Source organism: Chrysemys picta, chromosome 14 (assembly GCF_011386835.1).
Source record: "Chrysemys picta bellii isolate R12L10 chromosome 14, ASM1138683v2, whole genome shotgun sequence".
In the NCBI taxonomy this organism is placed as follows: Eukaryota; Metazoa; Chordata; order Testudines; family Emydidae; genus Chrysemys; species Chrysemys picta.
The window spans coordinates 3,902,976-3,929,093 of NC_088804.1; the positions used below are offsets into that span (position 1 = coordinate 3,902,976).

General features: G+C 52.8%; 3 protein-coding genes across 4 annotated transcripts in view; 1 reads left to right on the plus strand and 2 right to left on the minus strand.

The window, feature by feature from the left end:
* The window catches only part of LOC101930973 (heterogeneous nuclear ribonucleoprotein C-like), a 41,681-nt gene extending 35,937 nt beyond the window's left edge, over window positions 1-5,744 (plus strand). Inside the window, exons 5-7 of the mRNA XM_005309801.4 lie at window positions 715-837; window positions 1,347-1,504; window positions 2,857-5,744. Coding sequence (XP_005309858.3) covers window positions 715-837; window positions 1,347-1,504; window positions 2,857-2,895 — 320 coding nt within the window. The 3' untranslated portion in view covers window positions 2,896-5,744. The remainder of the gene's footprint in view (window positions 1-714; window positions 838-1,346; window positions 1,505-2,856) is intronic.
* Window positions 5,745-11,924: 6,180 nt separating this feature from the next.
* On the minus strand, window positions 11,925-12,930 carry EXOSC6 (exosome component 6). Its single transcript, XM_065567475.1, has one exon. It carries the CDS (start codon window positions 12,878-12,880, stop codon window positions 12,065-12,067), a length of 816 nt encoding a protein of 271 aa, XP_065423547.1. The 5' UTR covers window positions 12,881-12,930; the 3' UTR covers window positions 11,925-12,064.
* Window positions 12,931-14,341: 1,411 nt separating this feature from the next.
* AARS1 (alanyl-tRNA synthetase 1) overlaps window positions 14,342-26,118 on the minus strand; it is a 39,438-nt gene continuing 27,661 nt past the window's right edge. For both annotated transcript variants that reach the window (XM_005309800.4, XM_065567474.1), the window contains 2 exons: window positions 24,873-24,986; window positions 14,342-14,950 (listed from right to left, as the gene is read on the minus strand). In XM_005309800.4, the coding sequence (XP_005309857.2) occupies window positions 14,765-14,950; window positions 24,873-24,986 (300 nt within the window). In that variant the 3' untranslated portion in view covers window positions 14,342-14,764. The remainder of the gene's footprint in view (window positions 14,951-24,872; window positions 24,987-26,118) is intronic.

The window sequence follows — 26,118 nt, forward strand, 5'->3', positions numbered from 1 at the left end:
GGGCGGGCGGGGGCTAACTGGAGGGGATGCTAGGGACACTGAGAGGAAGTGGAGAGTGTCCTGGGGAGGGCGAGGCCCCAGGACAGCACGGCTTGGGCAGAGCGTGGCTCGGGGAGCACGCCTGGGGCGGGGGCTCCTCAACATGGCTTGCAGGAAGCACGTTCTCCATAGGAAGGAGCCTGCTGTCGAGAGCTCCCAGCCCGAGCAGCGAAAGAACTTCGCCTTTAAACAGGTTTTACAGGCCACTGTCTCCAAAACCTGCTCCAGGAAAGCAGCGCCTGGGCTCGGCTGCCTGGCGTGGGAGTGTGACAGGCCCAGCGTTTGCAAACGTAGGTGCCCCCGAAGCTGGGACCTTCCAACGGGCCAAGGGATTTGGGGAGCCTTGTAGAGGGGCCCTTAAAGGGGCCTGATGTTCCAGAACCCAGGCCCCTTCCAGGTGCCTCCAGGGGGGAAAAGTTTGGCCCAACTGCTGTGCATTTAGAAGAGGAAATACACAGCAGGTGCAAAGGGCGACAGGGACCTGCCCGCAGCTTGGAGGTTCAGACGGCAGCACCTAGCACTTAACTGATGCTTAACCACCAAGAGCTGAGTGTGCAGAATGGCTCTGAGGTGGGCCGCCCAGCCAGGCTGCCGGCCTCGCCGGGATCGCCCTCCCCATCGCTTCCAGGCTAGGTCCGTCTCCACGGAGCTAATGACCTCTCCTCCCTCGTGCAGTGCGTGCCGAAGAGCTGCATTCCATCAAGGGAGAGCTGAGCCAGATCAAAGCCCAGGTGGACAATCTGCTGGAGAGTCTGGATCGGATGGACCAGCGGCGGGAGCGGCTGGCTGGGGAGAGAGGTGAGAGGAGCGGCGAGGGGAGGCTGTCAGAGCATTGGGTGTGCACAAGTAGGCACGTAGGCTCCTTATGATCATGTGCCCCCAGATGGAGCTGTGAAGGCCCAGCATCCGGGCAGGAACCCCCCCACACACACACACGAGAGCGTACGCAGGGACGCCCCTGAACTGGTTCTGAGTACGGCTCCAGAGATGGCCTGGGGGCTGCAATGGGGCCCGAGCTGCACTGTGCAGAGAGGATAGGTGCAGCGCTAACCCGGCTGGTCCATTGCCTCCTAGGAACCTCCCCCGCCAGGCTCGCAAGTAGGACACTGCAGCCTGCTTCTTTGGGAGGATTCAGGGGTGACTATCGGGCTCCTGGCTGGCTGCCGCATGGCCCTGGTTTGGCTATCACAGACTAACAGCCCTTTGGCCTGGGTCATTTCCCTAGTGCCCTGTGAGCCCGTCCCTCCTGGGCAGAGCACAGAGCAGCCAGAGATCTCTGCTGTCTAGGGGCTGCTCTGATCTTGCAGGCTCCAAGGAGGGGGAGAAGAAGAAGAAGGCTCAAGTGAGCGAAGAGCCCTCGTACCCGGCGGGGGAGCCGCAAGGGAAGGAGAGCCCAGCTGCCGACGCGCAGAGCGACCTGAGGGACATCGACAGTGAGGAGGAGAGCACAGACACCGAGGAGACGGTAGGTCCCAGCAGAGCTGCTCTGTCCTGGGTAGGGCTGCCAACCGTCTAATCACACAAACACAAACCCCGCCCCTTCACTGAGGCCCCACCCTGCTCATTCCATCCCCCCTCTCTCCGGCGCTGGCTCTCCCCTACCCGCACTCACTTTCACTGGGCTGGGGCGGGGAGTTGGGGTTCGGGAGGGGCAGGGAGCCTGCCTTAGCCCTGCTGCGCCACTGGACTTTTAGTGCCGAAAATCTCCCGGTTTGGCTTCAGTAGCTTCCAGCAGAGAGCGCCCATTCCGGGAGCCTCCCGGCGAAACCGGCAGGTTGGCAGGCTAGGCATGGGCCCTGCATGGCTTAGGCAGGGAGAGAGCTTTTGGCCGCTGACTTTCTCTGGGCTTTAGCCAAAGGGCCCTCACTTGCCTGCGTGGGGAAATGTGCTGGGCATTCCCCTGAGCCACAGGAATGGCCATCTCCCAGCCCGTGTACCTCGGCCTGTGTCCCCCCCCATGACCACCCCCCTCACGCCAGGCTCCCCTGCACACATCCAGCTGCGCTATGGGAGGGCGAGGGCTGCTGAGTGCGTGTAGCTGCTGGTGGGGGCGTGCGGAGAGACGGGCACCGAGGCCAGGGGCGTGGCAGTGTGTGTGCCGTGTGCCACGAATTAGTTCCTGGTTTTCAAGCTGGGGCCACCTGAGCTGAGTGCTGCTGGAATAGAGTTTTGGGAGAGATTGGCCCTGGCTGTATCCCTAGCCAGCCAGCCCCCTCCAGGCCAGAGCTGGCATGCCCAGGACCCAGACACTGTAAACACGCCTGGAGCGAGGAGATGCCCAGGGAGCAGGCTCCACCTGCTGCACACAACCCTGCCACGGCGCCTTGACTGGCTGCATCCTAGCTGGGTGCCTTGGCAGCCCCTCCAGTGATACAGGTGAGCCGGTCAACCTGGCAGCCCCCCCCAGGACACTCAGGAAATTAAAGGGAACAACACAGGGGCTGTTAAACAATTTTCTAACCAGCTGGCTTGTAACAGAGCATCATGATTTTGAAACAAATCCGTCTCATTTACTACTTTAATTCTTAAGACAAATTACTACTAACTTAATAAATCAGGACACCTTTGTCAGCGAGTGGGACTGGGTATGCTTTGACTAACATTGTCCCAGACAGGTGGAGCAGGGCAACGGCAGAGCCCTGCCATCTCCCTGCCGTCACTGACCCACAGGTAGTCGTGTGCACACACGAGCAGGGGCCGTGCACAGGGATCCACAGGTAGCCATGTGCACATGAGCGGGACCGCACACAGGGCCCATGTGTTTTGGTACCTGTGGCCGACAAGGATGAATAATGTAATGTAGTAATCTCTTTGCAGATGAAAAACCACACGTCAGACCCGGAGGGCAGCCAGTAACCGGACTGGGGCGCCACAGCCTTCCCCAGGTTGGCTAGCATTTCCTTTCCTGTGTTTGTATTTCTTTCAAGGCCGCCAGCTGGTGCCACACATGACATGAGTGTACCTGGTCTCAGCGCTAGCGCAACAAAGCCGTGTCCCGCGCCTCATCATTTCCGCCAGCACCAGACCCCACCACACGGAGGGAAATCTCGGTGTTATGATTGTTCCTTTTAGCAGCGGGGGAAATGTAGTGTGGGGGAAGGGCAGATAGAAAGCCCCCGAGGCGCTAGACTGTCTGGACCCTGGTGGCGTATTTAAGACCCATGTAGAAATCCAGGCAGCCCTCGCTTTGTCCGCAACCTGCACTGTTGGAACAAGAAGGTGTGTTGCTCTGTTGGCTCCCAAGCCATGCCATTGCTGTATGCAGCCCTGTGCCATGCAAGGGACCCACTGTCTCCCACTGCAGGGTTCCCCGTCCCAGGCCCTACATCACCCCCTCCCGCTCAGGGACTAGCTCAGGCCACGTGCAGCATCGGTGCAGGATGGAGCTCCCGTCATTCTCTGTTTTTCCTGTGTGCCTCACTGTGGCTTCTTGCCCTGCCTCTGGGCCTTGATTGGTTGAGAGACGCCTGGTGCCACAGGAAAAACACCCTGGCTTTGGCCACTCTGCTCAAATGCCAGCTTCATCCGGAGCAGAACAGGGACCTCCTGGGGGACCCTTCCCATCGCCTGTCTGCGTGACCCACGTCACGGAGCTCAGTGAACCTTGCAATGAAGCGGTCCTAGAAAGAGCCAAAATGTCACCCACTCATGGCCGCAGCAGGCCGACGTGCTCGCCCAAGTCGACATTTAAGGCCCCGAGTTCTCGCTGCACCAGGTCATTCAGAGCAGGATTTCCATGCCCCGATGGGATGGTCAGGCTCTTGCAGTCCGGCAGAGCGAGCAGGGAAGCAGCAGGCATTTATTCCTTGCCTCCCACAAGGGCTAGCGCAGGGCTGCAGCGTGGTGACCCGCAGACAAAACGCTCCAGGACTAGTCTTGCTGCTTCCTTGTGGTGCTCATGGAAATCTCAACGAGGCAGAGCTCTGCTGGGGCAGAACTGGCTTTTCAGCTACAGCTCGTACCCTGGGGCTCAGCCACGTCCCCAGCGTTCAGTCCCCCAGCCAAGGCTGCAGCATCTCTTCGAATTGCTGCTCGCTCTGCCGAGGCATGGCTGGTCACCAAGGGGGATCCCTTCCCCCCAGGGCTGCCAGAGTAACAAACATTCCCCCTTCTGTGGAATCACTAGGAAACCACAGAGCGAGAAATATCATTTCCATGTGCCAGGCCTTTTAGAGGCAGGCAGAGACAGACTCCCTGGCCTGGAGATTTTACATCTAAACCTCAAGGTTAGAGGACAGCACTGGGAGGCAGGTTTGAGCTCTACACCTAGCTCTGACACTGGCCTGCTAGGTAACCTTGGCCAAGTCACTCCACCAAGTCTCTTGTGCCTCAGTTTCCCCATCTGCGAAAGAGGGACAATATACAAGCCACTGCACAGGTTCATTGGGAGACTTTATCTGCTGACCTGTACGTGAAACATTTGGACCTGGCTTCACTAGGGAAAAGGTGTGGTTAACCTATGTGACAATCCTAATGTAAACACGGCCATTGTTTTTAGCCTGTCTTATGAGGAGGGGTATTTGTCTAGCTCCAGGACCCCAATGCTGTACAAACACCCAACATAAAGACGAGCCGTGCCCCAGAGAGCTCACATGCCAAGAGCTGGAGCCAGGCAGCCGGGGGCACAAGGGACCAATGCCAGCACTGGTCAGCAGGACAGGCAGAGCGCCCAGCACCCAGCAGCCTCATTGTTGTTGGCATCGCTGCAAAGGAGAGTTTTAAGGCAGGGTTGGAAGGTGGATAATGCAGCAGCTCCAGGGATGCTGACGGGGTGCAGCTACCACGTGGGAGAGGCAGCCTGGGCAAGCACAAAGGGGCTGGTTTGAAGCTGTAACAAGTGGGTGATGGAGATTGGCCTCATGGTCTGGTCAGAGGCAGGCGCCAGCATCTCGCTAGTGAACAAGAGACAGTAGGTTGGGTGGGGACAGGCTGTGAAGGGCCCCAGAAGTGAGGACAAAGGCTTCCTTCCATTTGATGTGCTAGAAAGGGAGGCTGGTCATAGCAAACACGAGGGGGGAGCCAGTGGTTCACATTGACCAGCTACAACTAGCCTTGTCTACACTGGGATTTTAACCCAGGTTAAAAATACAGCTTGATTCCTAGTGAAGACACAGCCTTTGAGACCCACAAATGGAAAGGGCTTCGAGTGCTTGGTACTGCCATTACGTGGATGCTGGTAACAGCCCAGGGCCTGCTAGCCCAGGCAGTGTGGCTGAGAAACCGCCATCAAGCCAGTGCCCCTCCGTGGCTGTGCAGAGCACCCCTAAGAAGCTGTCGCTGTTTGCAAACTGGATAGCTTTGATTTTCCGCTGGCTCAGAAAAGGTTTTTCCTTTAGTCTCACATGGCTTCTCTCTACCGTGCTATGTGATATGGTTCAGAGTCACTTCCTAGGAATTCCATCAGCAGCTTTACCAGAAATAAGAGGAGTGGGATTCTTTTCCCAGCAGGCTAATTCCTGCTACGTGAACAATGACATGCCCGTGCTTTGGGTTGTTTCACCTTCACCCAAAGAACCTGTATTCCCCCTCTGCCCCCATACTACTGTGTTTTGGAACAATTGTAGCTCCTTTCCGTGTCCCTCATTTCTAGGTAGTCTCTCTCACGCTGGTAGGAAATTGTGTCTGTATTTCTAATTTGCTCTGGAAAAAGAGTGTATTTGTGTTGGAAGGAAAAATAATAAATTTGTATTTCTTTTCTCTGGTTATTCGGGAGTCTGATGCTTTGATTTTCACATCGGAGAGAGAACAGCCTTTGTCCAACTGCCATTAGACCATGTCCCGGTTCTGGACTGCAGGGAACTGCTAGATTGGGTTTCTATAGCACCCATCTAGCCAAGTATTCTAGATGCCCAACAACACGAGTAACTGACTCATGCCAGCTCGAATTAAAATCAGCAGTAAAATCACCATGCCCCACGCCAGACCTCTGGGAATAATCCTGCTGTAAAAAGGGGACCATGGAACTAGCTGCCTCTTACAGGGAGGAAATTATGTGGCCACAAGCCCCCAGACTTCTATGGCTGCATCCCCTAAGGCCTCCGGAAACAGGATTGTGTGGCTAGAGAGAGAAAGGTCACTTGGACACAGCCCATTTCAGAGGTTTGATTAAAACTAAACTCTTAATCTCTGCCTCCCAGAGGCAGCCGGGGGAGTAAAATGAATGCACTAGTAGATAGGCAGAATCACAGCAATTAAGAGATTGAAAAGACTTATCGGCTAGGTCCTTAGACCCCCCCCCTCCCCCCGCTAACATAGGATTGTCCCTGTGCTATAGTATTTTGTGCGTTGTGCAGTTTCATTGTAAATGGCTGACAGATGAGATGCTGGGAAGGTCATTACACAGGGAGTGGGCTGCCCCCTTCTGCACTAGAAGCAGATCATGGCTGTCTCATACTCTGGGTTTGTATAGGGCCTAGCACAAGGGAGACCTGATCCCAATGAATGGGGCTGGTTGGGAGCAAGGGTGTAAATTGGGAGTGGGAATCTACCTCCACCTGGGAGTTTGCCCCAGGATTTAAAAAATGCCGTCATGGAAGGAAGGACAACACTGGGACACTGCCCCTCCTCCACCCAGCCCTTGTGCAGGGGCAGAGCACTGCCTGGGCAGTTTTCCTCTGGCTTCCGGGGGGCCGATGGGAAATCAGTTTCAATACAGCTGCCCCAGTGACAGGAGCAGAACGAAGGGGTGAAAGGGTAGAGGACTTGGAACGAGGAGTGGAGGGCATAGAAGCCACACCACCAAAAGGCAAGCATACACCAGCTGGAAATAAGCCCTGGAGGAGCCCAAACAGAGAAGGGGGGAGAATGAAATGGCAGAATTGCTTCATTTTAGGGTAGAGAGTGTATCTGAGTTTCTTTCAGTTACCAGCCTAGTTAATTGTGGTAGTGAATTGGATTGGGAGGTGAAAAATACATCAGAAATAAGACATCTCTGCCTACAATGTCTGAAACCCATCTGAAAGGGGTGTGTGCAAATTCCCCTACAGACAAACCTGACATCAAACTGATTGGCAAAAAGTGTGTATAGCTTTCTTGAGCCTGGAGAATAAAGACAGGATGGGTAGCATGATATCGAGTGCGATAGCTAGCTTCCTCTGCGCTACCTAATTGAGCTAACAACATCTACAGTTTTTGACCCAAGCAAGGAAACTTTTGTGCTCCGATAGTTTGTGTAGAAGTTATGTATTGCTCTAATTAGATGCTGTTCATTATCTCCCTTGTCCACCTATAACATTGTAAATGGCTCACTTTGATTTGTTCATGTGTGACTAGAAATTGAGCTGGACCTACTCTGTTATGGAGATTTATGGACAAACTGTAGAGATGCCAGAGCTTACGGGCAGAACAGACCATAGTCTGTCGTTACATTTTCTTAACCCTGACGAGCAGAGTGTCATTTTAGTGTCCTCTTCCTGTTTGCTCACTACGGCACAGCTACCCGCTTTCCACTGCTGAACTGAGAGAGGAAGAGTGTCCCTCTACCCAACCTTCAACATCCCCACCAGATGCCACTTGGCTAGTCACACCCTTTACCTCCCTCATAGAGGTGTTGTGAAGCTTAATTTCCCAAGGCCTGTGAAGTGCTTTGAGATCCTCCAATGGACTGTGCTATGCAGCAAAGAGTTATTTATTATTTGTCTTATCAACTGGCCTTTCTGCTTCAAGAGGGCCATATCATAGTCACTGGCCAAGGACTTCCTAGAACCCAGCCCCACCCTGAGGGAAAGGATTGGTCACTCTCCATAGCACTATCTCCCTACATCCAGCCTTATGGAGATCGGGGACAGCTGGATCTATCCCCAGTCTAGACAGACTTTTAGAAGGCACAGTCAGGAGTACTAGCACGTAAGGCTGGCCTATGTCTCTTTAGTTCACTTAACCCTAAGCTTCTCCAATTTACCTTGGTAAGGGACATTGGGCCTCACCTTAGAGGGGCTCCTCTTTCCTCATTTCGTGCCACCTCTTGCCCTGACACCGGTACAGAGGCCTTGATGCAGAGTGCTTCCAGATCAGTGTATCAGCTGCTAGGTAACAAACAGGTTATTAATTACCTTCTTCCGCCATATTTCCTAGCAACCATCAGCTGACAAATGACTCAAGAGCTCTCTAAAACAACCCTTACCTCAAAGCATTCTGCCTGGTGCAGCTCTGCTCGATTTCTGGTACCAGTTACAACTCACCACGGGAGAGAAATTCAGACACTAAATCATCTTCCTTCCACCCCTGATCCATGTTCATCCACGGTACTCTCTAGCTTGTCTTCAGCCCAGAGCTACAACCAATAGTGGCTATAACTAAAGATCAGCAAACAAGCTGAAAGAGTTTTGCACAAGCCCACTCTATTACCTGCATGTCCAACCATAATCAACCTTCCTGGAAGGCAGCTGTGACAGCACAGAACTCCAGCCAGTATCAGACTGATGTCTCCCTCCTCAGCCCAAACAAAGCGTTTTATAAAGTTAAAAAGTCACCCGTGCATTCTACTTTGTAAGCCTTTGCCTGGGGTAAGTTAGTGTGCTGTTCTGCCAGTGAGAAATAGTTGCTAGATAAGAGAGGAAGGATGGCCTAATGGTTGTGTCATCCAGGACATCTGGGTTCAATTCCCTGCTCCACTAGACTCACTTAGGACCAGGTCTTCACTGCAAAAACAGATGGTTTTTACACTGTGATTGCTACTCGAATTAGCTCCCTCCATGTAAAAGTCTAGGAGACAAAGCACAGCTATGTTTGTACCTCAACGTAGCTAGTCAAGATCAACCCAATACCCCTGCGCCATGGGGCTGACCTTGGTTAGTTACATCAAGGTAAAACTACAGTGCCTTACCTGCCATAGGATTTCACACCAAGATAGCTATCTCAATAGAAAAACACACCTTTCTTGCAGCGAAACCATGCTCTGTCTCTTGATAAGAGCACTTTCCTATCCCCTGGGGGGTGTTGTGAGGATAAAAACATTAAATATTGTGGGGTGCTCAAATACTACTAGGATGGGGGCCCATAAGTAAGAACATAAGAACGGCCATAATGAGTCAGACCAAAGGTCCATCTAGCCCAATATCCGGTCTTCCAAAAATGGCCAATGCCAGGTGCCCCAGAGGGAATGAACAGAACAGGGAATCATCAAGTGATCCATCCCATCGCACATTCCCAGCTTCTGGCAAACCGAGGCTAGGGACACCATCCCTCCCCATCCTGGCTAATAGCCATTGATGGACGTATCCTCCATGAACTTATCTAGTTCTTTTTTGAACCCTGTTATAATCTTGGCCTTCACAACATCCTCTGGCAAGGAGTTCCACAGGCTGACTGTGCATTGTGTGAAAAAAATATTTCCTCATGTTTGTTTTAAACCTGCTGCCTATTAATTTCATTTGGTGACCTCTAGTTCTTGTGTTATGAGGAGTAAATAACACTTATTTACTTTCTCCACACCAATCATATCCCCCTTAGTCATCTCTTTTCCATTTAAGGGAGATCAATAACATCTATACCTCTGCATAAACACTAATAGCTGTAATGCCTTCCCCTCTAGGACAAGACTCAAACCCAGCCCAGCTGTTACAATGTGCTCTTCAGTAACCATGGTGAAATTTGTTGCTGTCAATCCAGTTTCTAAAGCAAAGTTTTACATAATTCCCCTTTTCCCTGAGTAGAGGCGGATATGCACAAAGCTACCCTTTCCACACTAGAGGTGACCCCTATGGCTCAGAGCTGGAGAGCGGGCAGGAGGTGAAAGCTAGCACTGCTACTACCTATCCTGTAGCTGATGCATGGAGAAGTATGGATTTTCAGTCTGCAAGGCTGGGGACCTGGCACTTTTCACCAACACAGATTTCACTTGGAAAATGTTCCCATCAAAGGGCCATTAAAAAGGAGAGAATAAATTAAGATACTCACATAGATCAAAGTCAGGAAAAAGTGAACTTCACAGTAAGAAGATTTATTATCATATACAAATGTTTCCCATCTAATCAATTATCTTTGGTGGTGAATTACAAATAGGTCTTATATATGCACTGGATTTTACTGGGGAGTGGTTTCTGACTGTTGCACACATTTTAGTCACAAAGCATAAAGGTTACAGCCAAACCCTTTCATCATCATCACTTCTGTCTGGAACACATCCCCCAAATCAATACAATCCAGGGGTTGGGTGAGTTACACTATTACAGCACATTCGGCATGAAGGATCTCATTACCAATTCTTCCTATTGTGGGCAATTATTAACACTTTGAATGCAACATGAAAAGAATGCAAATGTGAAGCCCACAAAGAAAAAAAACTGCATTAGTACATGTCCATTGTATGGAGAATTTGAGTTGATTGGCACCTCTGCAAATTAAGCACTGACAGACAAAGAACCCCTACTGAGCAGAGTTGCAACCAGAGAGGTAACAAGAAAGGACCAGATCAAACCAAAATAATCACACTAGCCTACACTAGCCTGGTTCCCTCCATTGTAGGGAAAGTGAAATGAACACCATGTAAAATGCAGTCTCGATTTTCAGGGGAAGAGTTAAGATATAATCAACAAATGTCACCAAAAAAAAAAAAAAAAAAAATCACAGAAAAACATTTCAGACCATCTAATAAAACAGTTGTCTGCTGATCAGCAGTATTTCCTGCCATATCCTAGCAGTCAGTCAGGAGTCAACAGAAACCTTTTCAAATCTAAGGCAGGAGGGGCAGTTTTTTTCTGGAGCACACACTAAATACATTCGTACACACCAAAATATCAAGGAAGTGTAATCCTACCAATGGAACGATTGGACGGCTTCAAACTTGGCATAGAACCAACCACCTGCAAAACCCAGTTCATATCTCAGTGGCATCTGCTGAATTGTATTAACCATAAAGTACAAACACCATTTCTATGATACTTAAAAACACACTTAAGAGTAGACAGTTGTATGGCGGACGATAGCTGCCATGGGCACGATGTGCCACTGGGTGTGGGGACTTGCCCTAAGGTTTGCCACAGTTTCTATAACTTCTGCAGTGTTAACTCCCATCTGTAAAGTCTCTTCTACAAGACATCTCCAGCTCACCCCACTCAGTACTGGAGCTGAGAAGAAAAGAAAAAAAAGTCCCTCCAGATGTTCACTCTCCAGATTCTGCCTCTCGTTTTCAGTCCCAATTACAGTTGAAATGTCCACAATTTTGCCATCATGCCAGTGCAGAATTTTCCTCAGGGCACGGGGGCTGCTTGATCCCCAGTGGAAATGTCTATGATGTGTTCCCCTTGGTAGACCGGCCCCAATTCGGCTCACTTTTCCTTGCTGAGTGGAGCAGCAGCAGCCTGGGGCTCTGGTCACACTGCCCCCTCCTTGGATCCCAGTGGCTTTCCCTTGGGAGAAGGTGCCGCTGCTCCGTGGATCAGTTACTCCAGCAGCAGGAGGGTGGGGTTGCGGCTCTGCCCCCCCAGCAGCGGGGCAGGTCTCAGCTAGCTTTGAGGGGGGGCTGCTGTCCTGCTCCCCAGCAGCGAGGGGGGACTGATCTCAAGTCACAGATTTACCACTGACACCCCCAGATTATCTCGGGGGGGGGGCTGGGCTGCTGGGACCCCCCAGATTATCTCGGGGTGGGGGCTAGGCAGCTAAGGACCCTTCCCAGATTACCCCTGCGAAGGGGGGGCTGGGCTGCTGGGACCCCCCCAGATTATCTCTGGGAAGGGGGGCTGGGCTGCTGAGACACCCCCCCAATTACCCCTAGGAGGGGGGGCTGCCCCATACCCTGCTCATCCTGCGGGCAGGGGGTCGGATCCGTTTCCCGGGGAAGCAGGGGTCCCGGCCCGGGGGAGCAGGGGTCGGATCCGTTTCCCGGGGGAGCAGGGGGCCCGGCCCGGGGGAGCAGGGGTCGGATCCGTTTCCCGGGGGAGCAGGGGGTCCCGGCCCGGGGGAGCAGGGGTCGGATCCGTTTCCCGGGGGAGCAGGGGGCCCGGCCCAGGGGAGCAGGGGTCGGATCCGTTTCCCGGGGGAGCAGGGGGGCCCGGCCCGGGGGAGCAGGGGGGCCCGGCCGCGCGGCTCAGGCGCTGGCCCCGACGGCCCGCGGGCCCCCGGCCGCCCGGCGCTCGGCGGCGCGGAGCAGGCTGCGCCGCAGCAGCGGGTAGAGGCGCTGGCAGCCCTCCAGGCCGAGGCGCACGGCCTGGGCCCAGCTCTCGGGCGGGCCGCCCTGCCCGCTGCCCAGCAGCCCGGCCACCTGGTGGAGGCCGGGCATGAGCGCCACGGTGAGGCGGGCGGCGGCCGCGCGCTCCTCGGCCTCGCTGGGCTGCAGCAGCCAGGCGCCGCCGGGCCCGGGCGCGCGGCACAGGCCGCAGCCCACCACCAGGTCGAACATCTCCACGCCCGCGTCGGCCAGCGCCAGGGCGGCGGCGGAGAGCGCGGCCGCCAGCGCCGAGCCGCTGTCCTGCAGCACGAGCGCCGTGAGCTCCAGGCGCGCGCGCGGGTAGCGCGCCAGGCGCACGGCCGGCGCCAGCGCCTCCTGCAGCGCCAGGCCCAGCTCGCGCTCGCGGGCGGCGGCGGCGGGGCCGGGCCGCGGGCGCGCGCCGCGGGCGGAGAAGGGCGCGCGGCGGAACTCGCACAGCAGCCGGCCGCGGCCCTCGGCCGCCTCCCGCGGCCCGCGCACGGCGCACAGCACCTTGGTGCCGCCGCTCAGCTCCACGTAGGCCGAGCCCTCGGCCTGGCTCAGCAGCCCGGCCCGCGCCAGCAGCGGCCGCAGCGCCGCCGCCTCCCGGCCCGGGGCCTCGGCCTCGGCCTCCGCGTCCGCCTCGCCGGGCGCCGCGTACAGCAGCGGGGCCTGCGACTCCTCCGGGCCCGGCACGCGCCGGTGGTCCAGCGCCATGGCGGCCTGTGCTCGGGGCGGGGCTGTGCTGTGCTCGGGGCGGGGCCGTGCCGGGGGCGGGGCCGGGGCTGTGCTCGGGGCGGGGGCGGGGCCGTGCCGGGGCGGGGCCGTGCCGGGGGCGGGGCTGTGCTGTGCTCGGGGCGGGGCCGTGCCGGGGGCGGGGCTGTGCTGTGCTCGGGGCGGGGCCGTGCCGGGGGCGGGGCTGACCCTGTTCCCGCAGTGCCCCGAGGGAGGCTGTGCGGGGCCCGCCCCTGGGTGGGGAGCTGGGGCCCAGGGCAGGGGTCCCGCAGGCCTGGCCTGGGGGCGTTGCTCCCTTGCGCTGAGTTCAGGCACAGGAGCTGCTGTCTAGCCTGGGGCGGTGCGGAAGGAGAGGGGGACACCAGGGGTCCCTGTTGCCGTGCCCCGCACTGGCCGCTTCTCCCCGGAACTTCCACACACCCTGGGGGCAGCACTTCAGCGAGAGCTACAGGGTAGCTGGGTGGTTCTGTGCCCCTCACTCCCGTCTCTGCAATCAACCCCCTACTTCCCCGGGATCACACCCCAACGAGGCTGGGCTCCCTCCTGCCGGAGACACAAGGCGGTTCTGGGATTTTTCCAAGCTGGCTCAATTACATCAGTGCTAACCTCTACCATCCAGGCACTATACCAGCACAAAACAGGGCATATGCTGCTTTGGGTTAGGTTTGTGTAGGCTGAATTGAGCCCTAGAGTACATTTGTAAAGTATCTAGGGGGCCATACTTGCTCTGGTTTCCTGCACTTCATTCTTCCTTTCCTCATCCCTCTGTTTCTCCTTTATGGAAGCCTGGGGACTAATTCATAAAGGAAGCAGGATAAGGCCATTACAAGATACTACAGGGCAAGGGTCACTAAGGCCGTGCTAGGGAGAAGCCATCCTTCGGCCCTTTCCCTGGCCCTGGTGCAAGCCTCTCTGTATACATTGCTCCTTTCCCTACCTCTCCAGGTGCACAGTGAAAAGCAGTTCTTAGGCCAGATGAACCATTGGATTCATTAACTTGTTCTTGGCAATTTTTGCCAGCGGCAGGCACGACTGCAGAGGGCCAGATCATCTGATTAATATGCTGCTCCCACACTAATTGTCCTCAGCAAAGAAAAATGGCAACTGTTAATTTTTAATTAACAATCCTTTAAGTTCACAGCACTCACTGCCTCTGTCATTTTATTAACACTAAGCCTAGTGCTCACAGGTCCAAGCAGAGGGAGGTTTGCCTAGCTTAAGGGCAGGAGGGTGATATAACTACAGCAGCTTAGATTAATGCAATATTAATATTGGCAATGAACTGAGTAAAGAGCTTCCCCCATTATCTACAGCTGGGTAACAGAGGTGAGGGACAAAATACTCTAGCAGCTTGGAGCCCAGCTCCAACACCCATTCTCAGTACAGCTCATGCTTCCGGTGGTTGTAACAGAAAGGGGAGGTTGGTATGCGCAGACCCTTGGCTTTGATGCATTTTAATTTATTAGAAGGTTGACAATATTTACTACTATTTAGCACATTGGATTGTGCTCTGCAGACTTTACATTAACTAGTTAATCCTCACAGCAGCCCTGGGAAGTAGGTCAGTCTTATCAGCTCGATTTTAGTCAAGGAACAGCGACAGAGGGGTGAAAATGAAGTGACTTAACCATGGCCACAGCAGGAGACCTCAGAGCTGGATTAGGACACAAATTGCTGGCTCTCTAGCCCTTGTTTTGAGCACAACGGCATGATTCTGCTAAAATGGATTCAGACGGAATGACGTGCAACATCTGCCTCTGCAGACTCCATTAGAGTAAACTGTAACCTATCAGCCAGGCTGATGAGAATGAGGAGGGAGTGGAGAGCATTCCCTTATGTGCCATGAGCCAGTGCAGGGGCATTAGGTCAGTTCTTCAACTCGCCCAGGTGGAGCCTGGCAAAGTCTGTGGCCAGTTTCAGAGCCTTCTCTAAGCAGCCAACATTCTTGCCCGTAGCCTGGGCAGAGACATCTTTCCCACCACCTTTGCCATCCATCAGCCCCGACACCTCCTGCACCCACTGGTTGGCCTTCAGACCCTTGTTGGCTGCCTCCTGGAAAAGCAAAAGAGTTCAGATTATTATAAAGACAGCAAAGTTTGGAGTCAATACCAGTGCCGGCTGGGGGAAGGCAGGATTTCCAGGCTCTGTGCTGTGGCTGACAGTGCCAGGGGTTGAAGGAGCTGTCTTTTCCAAGCAGGCAAAGAGCCCCCATCTTTGTTTACATCAGTGGCTCAGACTACTGTACCCCTTTCAGGAGTCTGATTTGTGTTGCATACCCCAAGTTTTACCTCACTTAAAAACTACTTGCTTCCAAAATCAGACATAAAAATACAAAAGTGGCACAGCCACTAGTACTGAAAAATTGCTGACTTTCTCATTTTGACCATCTAATTATTAAAAAAAATCAATTGGAATATAAATATTAAGAACAGCCATACTGAGTCAGACCACTGGTCCATTATAGAATCATAGAATATCAGGGTTGGAAGGGACCTCAGGCGGTCATCTAATCCAACCCCCTGCTCAAAGCAGGACCAATTCCGATTTTTACCCCAGTTCCCTAAATGGCCCCCTCAAGGATTGAACTCAACCCTGGGTTTAGCAGGCCAATGCTCAAACCACTGAGCTATCCCTCCATCTAGCCCAGTAGCCTGTCTTCTGACAGTGACCAATGCCAGGTGCCCCAGAGGGACTGAACAGAACAGGGAATCATTAAGTGATCCTTTCCCTATTGCTAATTCCCAGCTTCTGGCAAACAGAGGCTAGGGACACCATCCCTGCCCAGCCTGGCTAATAGCCATTGATGGACCTATCCTCCATGAACTTATCTAGTTCTTTTTTGAATCCCATTATAGTCTTGGCCTTCATGATGTCCTCTGGCACAGCGTTCCACAGGTTGACTGTGCGTTGTGTGAAGAAATATTTCCTTGTACTTACAGTTCAGTGTATAGTGTATAGAGCAGTATAAACAAGTCACTGTCTGTATGAAAGGAGTAGTTACCTTGTGCAGTAACGATGGTTCTTCGAGATGTGTCCCCCTGTGGGTGCTCCACTTTAGGTGTCGGTGCGTCCTTGCACTGCAAATCGGAGATTTTAGGTAGCAGTGCTCGGTCTGGTCGTGCATGCGCAGTATCGTCTCTCGGTGGTGTTAGCGCCTCATGTAGCATGCACATGACCCAACCCTTTCAGTTCCTTCTTTACTGTGGAGCTCGAGGTACAAACTCCGAAGTAGAGGGGGGGGGCAGGTAGTGGATCACCCACAGGGACACAGATCTCGAAGAACCATCGTTACTGCACAACGTGAATAACTACTTCAAGTACTGTCCCTGTGGTTGCTCCACTTTAGGTGTCTATAAAGCAGTGCCCCAATGTGGACGGTAGGGGCTTGGGAGTTGTATGTTGTAGCAGAGAGCACAGTAAGGCCTAGTATAGCGTCCAACATAGTGCACTGGGTGATGACATAGTGTTTTGCAAAGATGTGCTCTTATGCCCACGTGGCTGCCCCACCTATATCGATTAGAGGGACATTGTTCAGGAAGGCTATGGATGTGGCCATGGCACAGGTAGAATGGGATCGGATGCCTGCTGGAGGTTCCTTGTTGTGCAACTGGTAGCAAAGTTGGATACAGGTAGCGCTCCATTTAGATAGAATGCCCCAAGGGCTGGGCAATATCGCTCTGTTATGGAGATACACAGTCTTGGGGATTTGCGGAAGGGTTTGGGTCTGTCTAAATAGAACACTATGGCTCATCTGACATCTAGTGTATGGAGGGCAGCCTCTTGTGTATCCCCGTGTGGGTAGGTGGATGGTTTGATTTACATGAAAGGACGTCGCTACTTTCGGTAAAAAAATGTGGGTGTGTGGTTGTAAGATGATTTTGTCTTTAGTGAACACAGTGTAAGGAGGTTCAGCCATACGTGCCCTGATTTCGCTGACTCATCTGGCTGATGTGATCGCTACCAAAACACAACTTTCATAGACATATGAAGGAGTGAACAGGGTGCCAGTGGTTCAAAAAGTGCTCTTGTAAGGCATTTGGTACATGATTCAAGTCCCCTGGTGGTGCCGGTTGTCGGACTTCTGGGTGCATGTTCTGTATAACAACGAGGAAGCATCTAGTGGTTGGGTGAGCGAAGACTGGCGTTCCCTCCATCTTATGGTGAAAGGTTGTAAAGGCTGCTAGGCGTACTTTGACAGAGCTTATGGCTAAGCCCGATTCTTCCGAGTTCTAATATATAATCTAATATGACCAGTAGAGGCACCGTGATTGCAGTTAGTTTTTGTTGGCACCATAGCGAGAATCTCTTCCATTTCTAGAGGTAGGTATGTCAAGTGCTAAATCTCCTGCTATTTAACAACAGCTGTTTCACTCTTTCTGAACAGTCTGATTAGCTATGTTGGAACCACGTAGGAGCCATGCTTTGAGGTGGAGTTTCGCCGGATTCGGATGGAGAGTCCAGCCACAATGGAAGAGGTCATGAAGCACACACTGTTAGGTGCGACAGGTAAGGGAACCAAGTCTGTCTGGGCCAAGTGGGAACAATCAGAATGTGTGCGCTCTGTCGGCCTGTATCTTGTGAATAACTCGTGGGATTAGAGGTATTGTGGGAATGCATACAGGAGTGATGTGTTCCACCATATGAGAAAGGCGTTCCCTAGTGACTTGGGTACTAGTCCCCCTCTGGAGCAGAAGAGTGGGCACTTGTGCTTTGCTGCTGATGCAAACAGGTCTATGGATGGATAGCCAGTTTAAGGACATTCATGTATTTCCCATTTGTGTTCCTCGGAGAAGTGTCTGCTTAACCTGTCCGCTGTTGTGTTCTGACACCCCGGAAGGTGATGCCACAATGGTTATGTTGTGGTGAATGCACTAGTGACACAATTTCAGGGCTTCTGTGCAGAGAGAATGGGAGCAAACTCCTCTTTGTCGATTGATATAGAACATGCATGTTATGTTGTCGGTCAGTATGCGGATTGATTTGTTCTGTATGATCGGGAGAAAGTGTCGACACGCATTGTATACTGCTCGGAGCTCCAGGAGATTGATGTGGAGTTGAGTTTCCGCTGCTGACCACTTGCCTTGTATGGCGTGTTGGTCTAAGTAAGCACCACATCCTACCAGGGACGCGTCGGTCAGGATTATTAGTGATGGAGGGTCCTGTTGGAAAGGGATCCCTGTGCAGATGTTTTCTGGTTTTGTCCACCAGTGTACTGACGCAAGGACCTTTGAGGGTAGTGTCACTTTCTTGTTTAGAGAGTGTTTGCTGGGCTTGTACACAGTGCTCAGCCAGCCCTGTAAGCATATGTCGTCTCGCATGGTGCACGACGAACGTCGTGGCTGCCACATGACCTAGAAGTTGTAGGCAAGTCCTCACGAACGTTTGTGGGCTGCTGGTGACTGTCAATATGAGATTAGTTAAATTTATGAACCTGTGGTTGGGCAGCATTGCTCTGGCCTGTGTGGAATCGCGGTAGGCCCTGATGAATTCCAGTAGTTGTGTCAGGTTCAAAGTAGATTTCTGTATATTTATCTGCAACCTTAGTGTGTGGAACAGTTCGATGGCTGGCTGTACCCTGTGTGTTCCTTCTTCCCAAGTCGTACCTTTCAGTAGGCAATCGTCTAGGTACAGGAAGATAATCATTCCTCTCCTTTGTAAGTGGGCCGCGTCACTACCACAAAGGTTTTTGAAAAAACTTGAGGGGCAGTGGAAAGGGTACCAAAGGGTAGTACTCGGTATTGGTAGTGGTTGGACCCTACAGAGAATCTTAAGAATCATCTGTGAGCCGGGTGTATGGTAATATGGAAATAGGCATCTTGGAGATAGAGGGCTGAAAACCAGTCCCCCCTGTCTAGTGTAGGGATAACTGTGGCCAGTGTGACCATCTTGAATCTGTGACTGCGCACAAATTTGTTGAGTTTCTGAAGGTCTAAGATGGGTCTCCATCCACTGATTTTCTTTTTGGTGAAAAAATAATGGGAGTAAAAACCCTTCCCTTTGTATTGATTTGGAACTTGCTCCACGGCACCAAATTGTAGGAGATGGTTCACTTCCTGTTGTAAAAAGTGCTTGTAAGAAGGATCCCTGAAGAGGTACAGGAATGGCATAACCCGATCTTATGATCTCCAGTACCCATTGGTTCGTTGTTATTGCTGCCCAAGCGTAGTAAAATGGGCGCAGGCGGTGGCCAAAAGTTGGGGTAGGAGTGTCTAGCAGCACTGTACTGTGGGGGAGGTCGTTCAGACCCTCAACCAAGACTTCAAAACTGTGGCTCGGTTGCAGATGTTTGAGAAGACGAGGACTTGTTCTGTGGAGCCCTACGTCTTTGTGGACGTTGTTTGTTTCTGTTGTGATCAAATTGCTGTTGTTGTGGGTGTTGGAAATATGTGTGTCTACCTTTCTGGTATGGTGTATACCAGCGTCGCTTAGTAGGCGGAGTGTATATGCCTAATGTGCACAGGGTGGCCCGAGAACCTTTCATCGTGTGTAAGACCTCATCCGTTTATGTGCAGAAGAGCTTTTCCTGGTCAAACGGAAAGTCCTCCACCTTCCCTTGGAGCTCTTTTGGGATCCCTGATGACTAACTAAGATGCTTTACATATTACGACAGCTATGGCCGTTGTTCGTGCAGCAGTGTCTGCTACATCCATTGAGGCTTGTAGAGTCGTATAGGCAATTATCTCTCCCTTGTTCATGATGGCAGTGAACTGGGGACGTTTGTCCTCTGGAAGGGCCTCTAGAAAGCCTTGCAGCTTGCTATAGTTATCAAAGTTGTATTTTGCCAGGAGGACTGAGTAATTGGCAACCCTGAATTGGAGTGTGGATGACGATTATACTTGATGACCAAAAAGGTCTAATCTTTTGTGCTCCTTATCCTGGGGGGGTGGAGCGGAATTGAGGTTGTTTGCTGCGATGGTTGGCAGCTTCAACCACCAGGGAGTTGGGTTGTAGGTGGGAGAAAAGGAAGTCCATCCCTTTTGCTGGTACAAAGTACTTTCCGTCAGCCCTTTTACTGGTAGGCGGTACAGTTGCAGGGATCTGCCATATATTCTCTGCCAGCTCCATAATGGCATCGTTGATAGGAAGTGCAATTTTTGATGAAGTAAGTAGATGTCTGCAATATTTGTAGCAGCTTGTGCTGGTTCTCTTGCACCTTCTCAAGCAGAATGTCCTGGCTGGCCTCTACTCTTCTGAAGAGGTCCTGAAACGGTTTCAGGTCATCTGTTGTACTTGGAGGTGGTGGTATGACAGCCTCATCAGGTGAGGAAAATGAGTTATGGCCTTTCTGTTCCGGTTCTTAAATTTCTTCCTCTTCTTCTGCCACCCCTTCAAGAGCCTCCAATGTTTCCTTGCTCGGGGAAGGTGGAGGAGAATGAATTTCCTGTCGGGCTGGGGTAGAGGATCTACTATAGTGGGCTCTATACGCCGCCCAGGGGTCCCAGGGAGGCCACTGCATAGGGAAAGGTGGTGGTGGGCAGAATCAGGGTTGCCCATACCATTGTTGCATCTCATGAGATTGGCAGGGATTGGTTCTGGCAGCTTCCCATGGAGGTGGTCTCTCTGTAGGCGAAGAATGCTATGAGAACTGGCTACCCTCTGCATCCTCCCTCTTCATCACTGTAGAGAGACTGAGGCAGGCAATGTGAGGAGCTGCTCCGTTCGTTGGCCCGGTGATTGCTCGGGGACGAGCAGCAGTGACTGCCGTACCGATGAGACCGCTATGTCTTTCTGATGCAGAAACTGCGGTGGTGCAGATGTGGTCGGTGTTGTGCCATTATTGTGGTCCACCTTTATCGAGACGGTCAGCGCCATTCTCGATCTGTCTGCCGGTGCTGACGAATGAGTTGATGCCAATGGTGGCAGCATTGCCAGAGGAACTGGTCTCGGTGCTGAGTTCTGCACTGGAGTGGTCAGTGCTGTGGAGGAGGCATGACGTTTCGATTCCATGTTGGTGCAGCGGGGCTCGGCAGAGGTCCACAAGGGGACAATGCTCCGGAGCCTCAAAGGTTCTTGCTTTAGATGAGCTCGGCACCGAGGATATCGATCTCACTGGGGACCTCTTCTTTTTCTGAGTGTTCCCTTTCCCGGAGGGAAGCGGGGGGGTGTCGCAGCTCATTTCCTAGATGGTTTGGAAGACTCAGCACTCCCGTTATTAGAGGTTTTGCTCAGAGAGCTCTGCTGATGTGGATTTGGTTTCCTGAGGAGGCTGAAGACATTTTTCCATCAAAATCATCTTGAGGCGGAGACCTTGGTCACGCCTTGCCCTACCCTTTAGGTTGCTACAATGAGCACATTTCTGGGGGATATGGGTCCCCCTCAAGAAAATTTTTTTTTGAATAACTGACTAATTAAGAGTCTATGTATCTAAGAACTATATAACTACAATCTAAAACAGGGGTCGGCAACCTTTCAGCAGTGGTGTGCCGAATCTTCGTTTATACACTCTAATTTAAGGTTTCGCGTGCCGGTAATACATTTTAACGCTTTTTAGAAGGTCTCTCTGTAAGTCTATAATATATAACCAAACTACTGTTATATGTAAAGGGTGGCCTGCTGGGACTCCAGGCCTGAAAGCAGGATGAGCAAGGGCTGGAAACCAAGATTGGCAGCTGAGGTGAGTGGAGTAGGTGGCTGGTAGGCCTGAGCAGGGCTGGAGGCCTGGACCCTGTCTGCAAGAGAGCCTCCAACCGAAAGCAAGGTGAGTGGGGCTGCGTGGTACAGACCCCTGCTGGCGAGGGGCCAGCAGCCAGAACCCCAGAGCAGCGACTGGCTCGGCCTGCCGCCACTCTGGGGTTTCTGCCCCCAGCTCCTGCCAGCTGAGGTCTCAGCCCGCTGCCAGCCTGGGGTTCCTTCCCCCCCAGGCCAGCAGCAGGTGCTGAATTGGACCCGCGGGGACCCCGGCTGGCAGGAGCCGGCAGCGGGAACTCCAGAGCAGGGCGGGCTGAGCGGCTCAGCCCGACCCCCGCTCTGGGGTTTCGGTTGCAGGCTCCTGCCAGCTGGGATCTCAGCCCGCTGCCAGCCTGGGGGAAGGAACCCCAAGCCAGCAGCGGGTGCTGAGTTGGACCCATGGGGACCCGGCTGGCAGGAGCCGGCAGCGGGAACTCCAGACCGGGGCGGGCTGAGCGGCTCAGCCCGCTGCGGCTCTGGGGTTTTCACCGGCGGCTCCTGCCAGCCGGGGTCTCAGCCCGCTGCCAGCCTGGGGTTCCTTCCCCCCCAGGCCAGCAGCGGGTGCTGAGTTGGACCTGCGGCGGGTCCCACAGGAGCCGGCAGCTGGCAGCAGAAACTCCAGAGTGGCGGCGGGGCTGAGCGGTTCAGCCCACGCCGCATGCCAGGAAAAATCGGCTCGTGTGCCAACTTTGGCACGCGTGCCGTAGGTTGCCGACCCCCGATCTAAAACTAAATTTATTTCTAGAAGGAGAAAAATGAAGAGGCAGCACTGCCACTGAGCTCTGTCTGCAGCGGAGGATGGTTGAGAAGGAGGCGCCAACGTCACCGCAAGACTACTGCGCATGCGCGACCCGAGCACTGCTACCTAAAATCTCCGACCTGCGGCGCAAGGACTCACCAACACCTAACGTGGAGCACCTACAGGGACACCACTCAAAGAAGAATTTTAGTTTGTACTGACTTCACTAGTGCTTTTTATGTCGCCTGTTGTAAAACTAGGCAAATATCCAGATGAGTTGCTGTATCCCTGGAAGACCTCTGTGTACCCCTGGTTGAGAACCACTGGTTTACGTTACAGGCATCCCAGGGAGAGAAAAGAGGGGTTGGGGGATATCACAGAGTCCCCGGGCGATGCTCTGGAACTGCTCCCCACAAAGCCAGTCAGGACTTTGGGGAGCCGCCTCTCCCTTGGAGCAGACTGTCTTCAGGGCAAGAAGCTCACATGGCTTCACCTCCTGGGTCTCTCCTGGGAGCATTCAGCATATGCCCCTCTGTGCGCTTCCCACAGTGAGTCCGCCCAGGTGGGGTCCTGGGGAAGCCAGAGGGTCCTGCACCCCCACTTCACAGTCAGACGTGACTCTTAGCCAGCCAGTAAAACAGAGGTTTATTAGATGACAGGAACACGGTCTAAAAGAGAGCTTGTAGGTACAGCGAACCGGACCCCTCGGCCGGGTCCATTCTGGGATCCCGCGAGCCAGACACCCCCGTCTGCCCTCACTCCTAATCCCCAGCCAGCTCCAAACTGAAAACCCCCTCCAGCCCCTCCTTCTCTGGGCTCTCTCTCTTTCCCTGGCCAGGAGGTCACCTGATCTCTTTGTTCACCTTTAGCTATTTCCTTGCAGGGGGGAGGGCCCTGGCCATTTGTTGCCAGGGAGACAGAATTTCAGTGATTTATGCACACTGGCCTTTATCCCACCACCTAGAGACTTAAGAAATGCATAGGGGAAACTGAGGCACCCACATAGTATTCAGAGGAAACATTAAGAACAGTCCCACTTTGTCACAGGGATGAGAAGCCCAGTACTTCACATGGTCTATAAATACAGCATCCAGGGTGAAAGGGCAGAGGGAGACGCTGGGCCCCAATATATACAGGATAATATCAGTGATAGGGAAGTGAGAGCCAACTGAACAATGGGGGGCGGGGGAGGGGGAAAGAGTGTGTCATGGGAAACAGGGAACAGAAGAGAGGTGAGTGGACTTCATCTAATCAATGGCCATGAGCCTGATCCAGAGCGATTTCACTCTGAAGGCTTGTCTACACAGAGGTTTTCAGGAACAGCTTTCAAAGTGGTTAGACTACACTAGCAACAAGGCCCTCTTATTCCAGATGAAGAGTGTCTGCATGTGGTGTTGTTCCAGAACAGCTGTTCTGAATAACCCCCATTGTATATCCCTGAAACTACCCAGGAAGTTTGTCCTTAAATTGGACCGAGTTACTGAAGTTATTCTTCAGTATGGCATCCCTTCCGCACCTTGTGCCTGACCCGGTTCCCGCCCAGGCAGATCTAGGGACCACTGGCACAGAATTAAAGTGCCAAGCAAAGCAGCCGGTAGACACGTTCCTCACTGGAGCAGCAGGGAGCTCTCACTCATGGAATATCTGCTGCACAGAGTTCGCACCTCCCAATGCCCAAGCCTGGCTCCAGCATCTACTGCTCATGTCACCTCAGGAAGCTCGGACTCTTGGTTTGCTCTTTGTAGTAAGGCGAAGCCCTGCTCTTGCACCAGTAACAGAACAGAAAACTGCAATATGCCATTGGATGCCAGTGCGAGGCCGAAGGGGCGCAGTCAGAGCAAGAGGACAGGAATTACAAAAAACACCAGGTAGTACTCTAGAGCCTCTCTCCTCAGTGGCAGCTGCCCATTTTATGGGATCCTAATTCAAGGGTTTGTGTCTATTCCTATTTTTTGATCTCTTGTCTTACAACAGTGGTCCCCAAAAACTTTTCAGGGTTGCACCACCTCTTACCCCTGTCTCCCCACTCACCCCAGAGCTGGGGTCAGGAGCGGGGCCGCGGCTCCCAGGGGGAAGGGGGCTGAGGCTGGGGTCACAACTGGGAGTGGGGCCAGGAACCGGTGCTGGGGGTGAGGCGGGGCTGGGTCCCTCCCCACTCCCCATGGGGGCTAGCCCTGGCCACGTCAAACCTTCCTCTGTGCCCCCCACAGTTTGGGAACCACTGGGGGGAGGGATAGCTCAGTGGTTTGAGCATTGGCCTGCTAAACCCAGGGTTGTGAGTTCAATCCTTGAGGGGGCCACTTAGGGATCTGGGGCAAAATCAGTACTTGGTCCTGCTAGCGAAGGCAGGGGGCTGGATTCGATGACCTTTCAGGGTCCCTTCCAGTTCTATGAGAGAGGTATATCTTCTCAGATTTTTTTTTTTTTTTTAAAAACATGGTGGACATCCCTGCGCATGAGGGATGCAGGAATCCTGTAGTGGCCCCCAGCTGGTGGGGAGTGCTCTAACCCTCCATTTGAATGGCTGCAGGGTTGGGCGCTTGGATGCGCGCACACACACGGTACTACCTGAGGTACTTGGCATAAGCAGGTGATCTTTCCAGCTTCATTATCCACTGAGAAGAGCATGGCCGCAGTCTGAGGGGAATAAGCCTTGAATAGCTTCAGAGATTCATTCAGGGCCTGTGGAGTGACACATATATACAGAGAGTCATGGCAAGAACCAGTCCATCCCAGCATACCTTCCACCTGGCCTCAGAATACACCGCACATTGCAGGCTCCCACACAGATTACTCTGCAGCCCCAGCCAGGACAGTCCCCACTGGCCCTGAAGATAACTTGACACAAGCCATTACCAGGCCAAGATACTGGATCAAGATCTTCCTCATGCATTTTGCCTCGAAGCAGCACCTCTGCAGCACTCAGGCCTGCAGGACCTGAAAAGTGATACCTAGAATACTCAAGTTGCTGACTGAGGACATGTCTGAGCCATTAGTGGTTATCTTTGAAAAGTCATGGAAGATGGGAGAGATTCCAGAGGGCTGGAAAGGGCAAATATAGTGCCAAGCTATAAAAAGGTGACTAAGGAAAACCTGGGGAATTACAGACCACTTCGCTTAACTTCAGTACTCGGAAAGATAATGGAGCAAATCACTAAGCAATCGTTTTATAAACATCTAGAAGATAGTAAGGTGGTAAGTAACAGCATGGATTTGTCAAGAACAAATCGTGTCAAACCAACCTGATGGCTTGTTACCCTGTCAAAGAGCTTTCTGGATAGAGGGAAGTGGTAAATGTGGTATATCTTGACTTAAGTAAGGCTTTTGATACTGTCTCACAAACTAAGGAAATACAACCTGGATGGAGCTACTGTAAGGTGGGTGCATAACTGATTGGAAAACCATTCCCAGAGAGTAGTTATCGGTGGTTCACAGTCAAGCTGGAAGGGCATATCAAATGGGGTCCCACAGTTCTGTTCAATATCTTCATCAATGATTTAGATAATGGCATAGAGAGAACACTGATAAAGTTTGTGGATGATACCAAGCTGGGAGGGGCTGCAAGTGCTTTGGAGGATGGGATTAAAATTCAAAATGATCTGGACAAACTGGAGAAATGGTCTGATGTAAATAGGATGAAATTCAAGGACAAATGCAAAGTACTCCACTTAGGAAGGAACAATCAGTTGCACACATGCAAAATGGGAAATGACTGCCTAGGAAGGAGCACTGAGGAAAGGGATCTGGGGGTCATAGTGGACCATAATCTAAATGAGTCAACAGTGTAACACTGTTGCAAAAAAAGCAAACGTTC

Bases quoted from the DNA above. Each gene is read 5' to 3' on its own strand.
- EXOSC6 (XM_065567475.1), bottom strand. From the start codon at position 12,880: ATGGCGCTGGACCACCGGCGCGTGCCGGGCCCGGAGGAGTCGCAGGCC.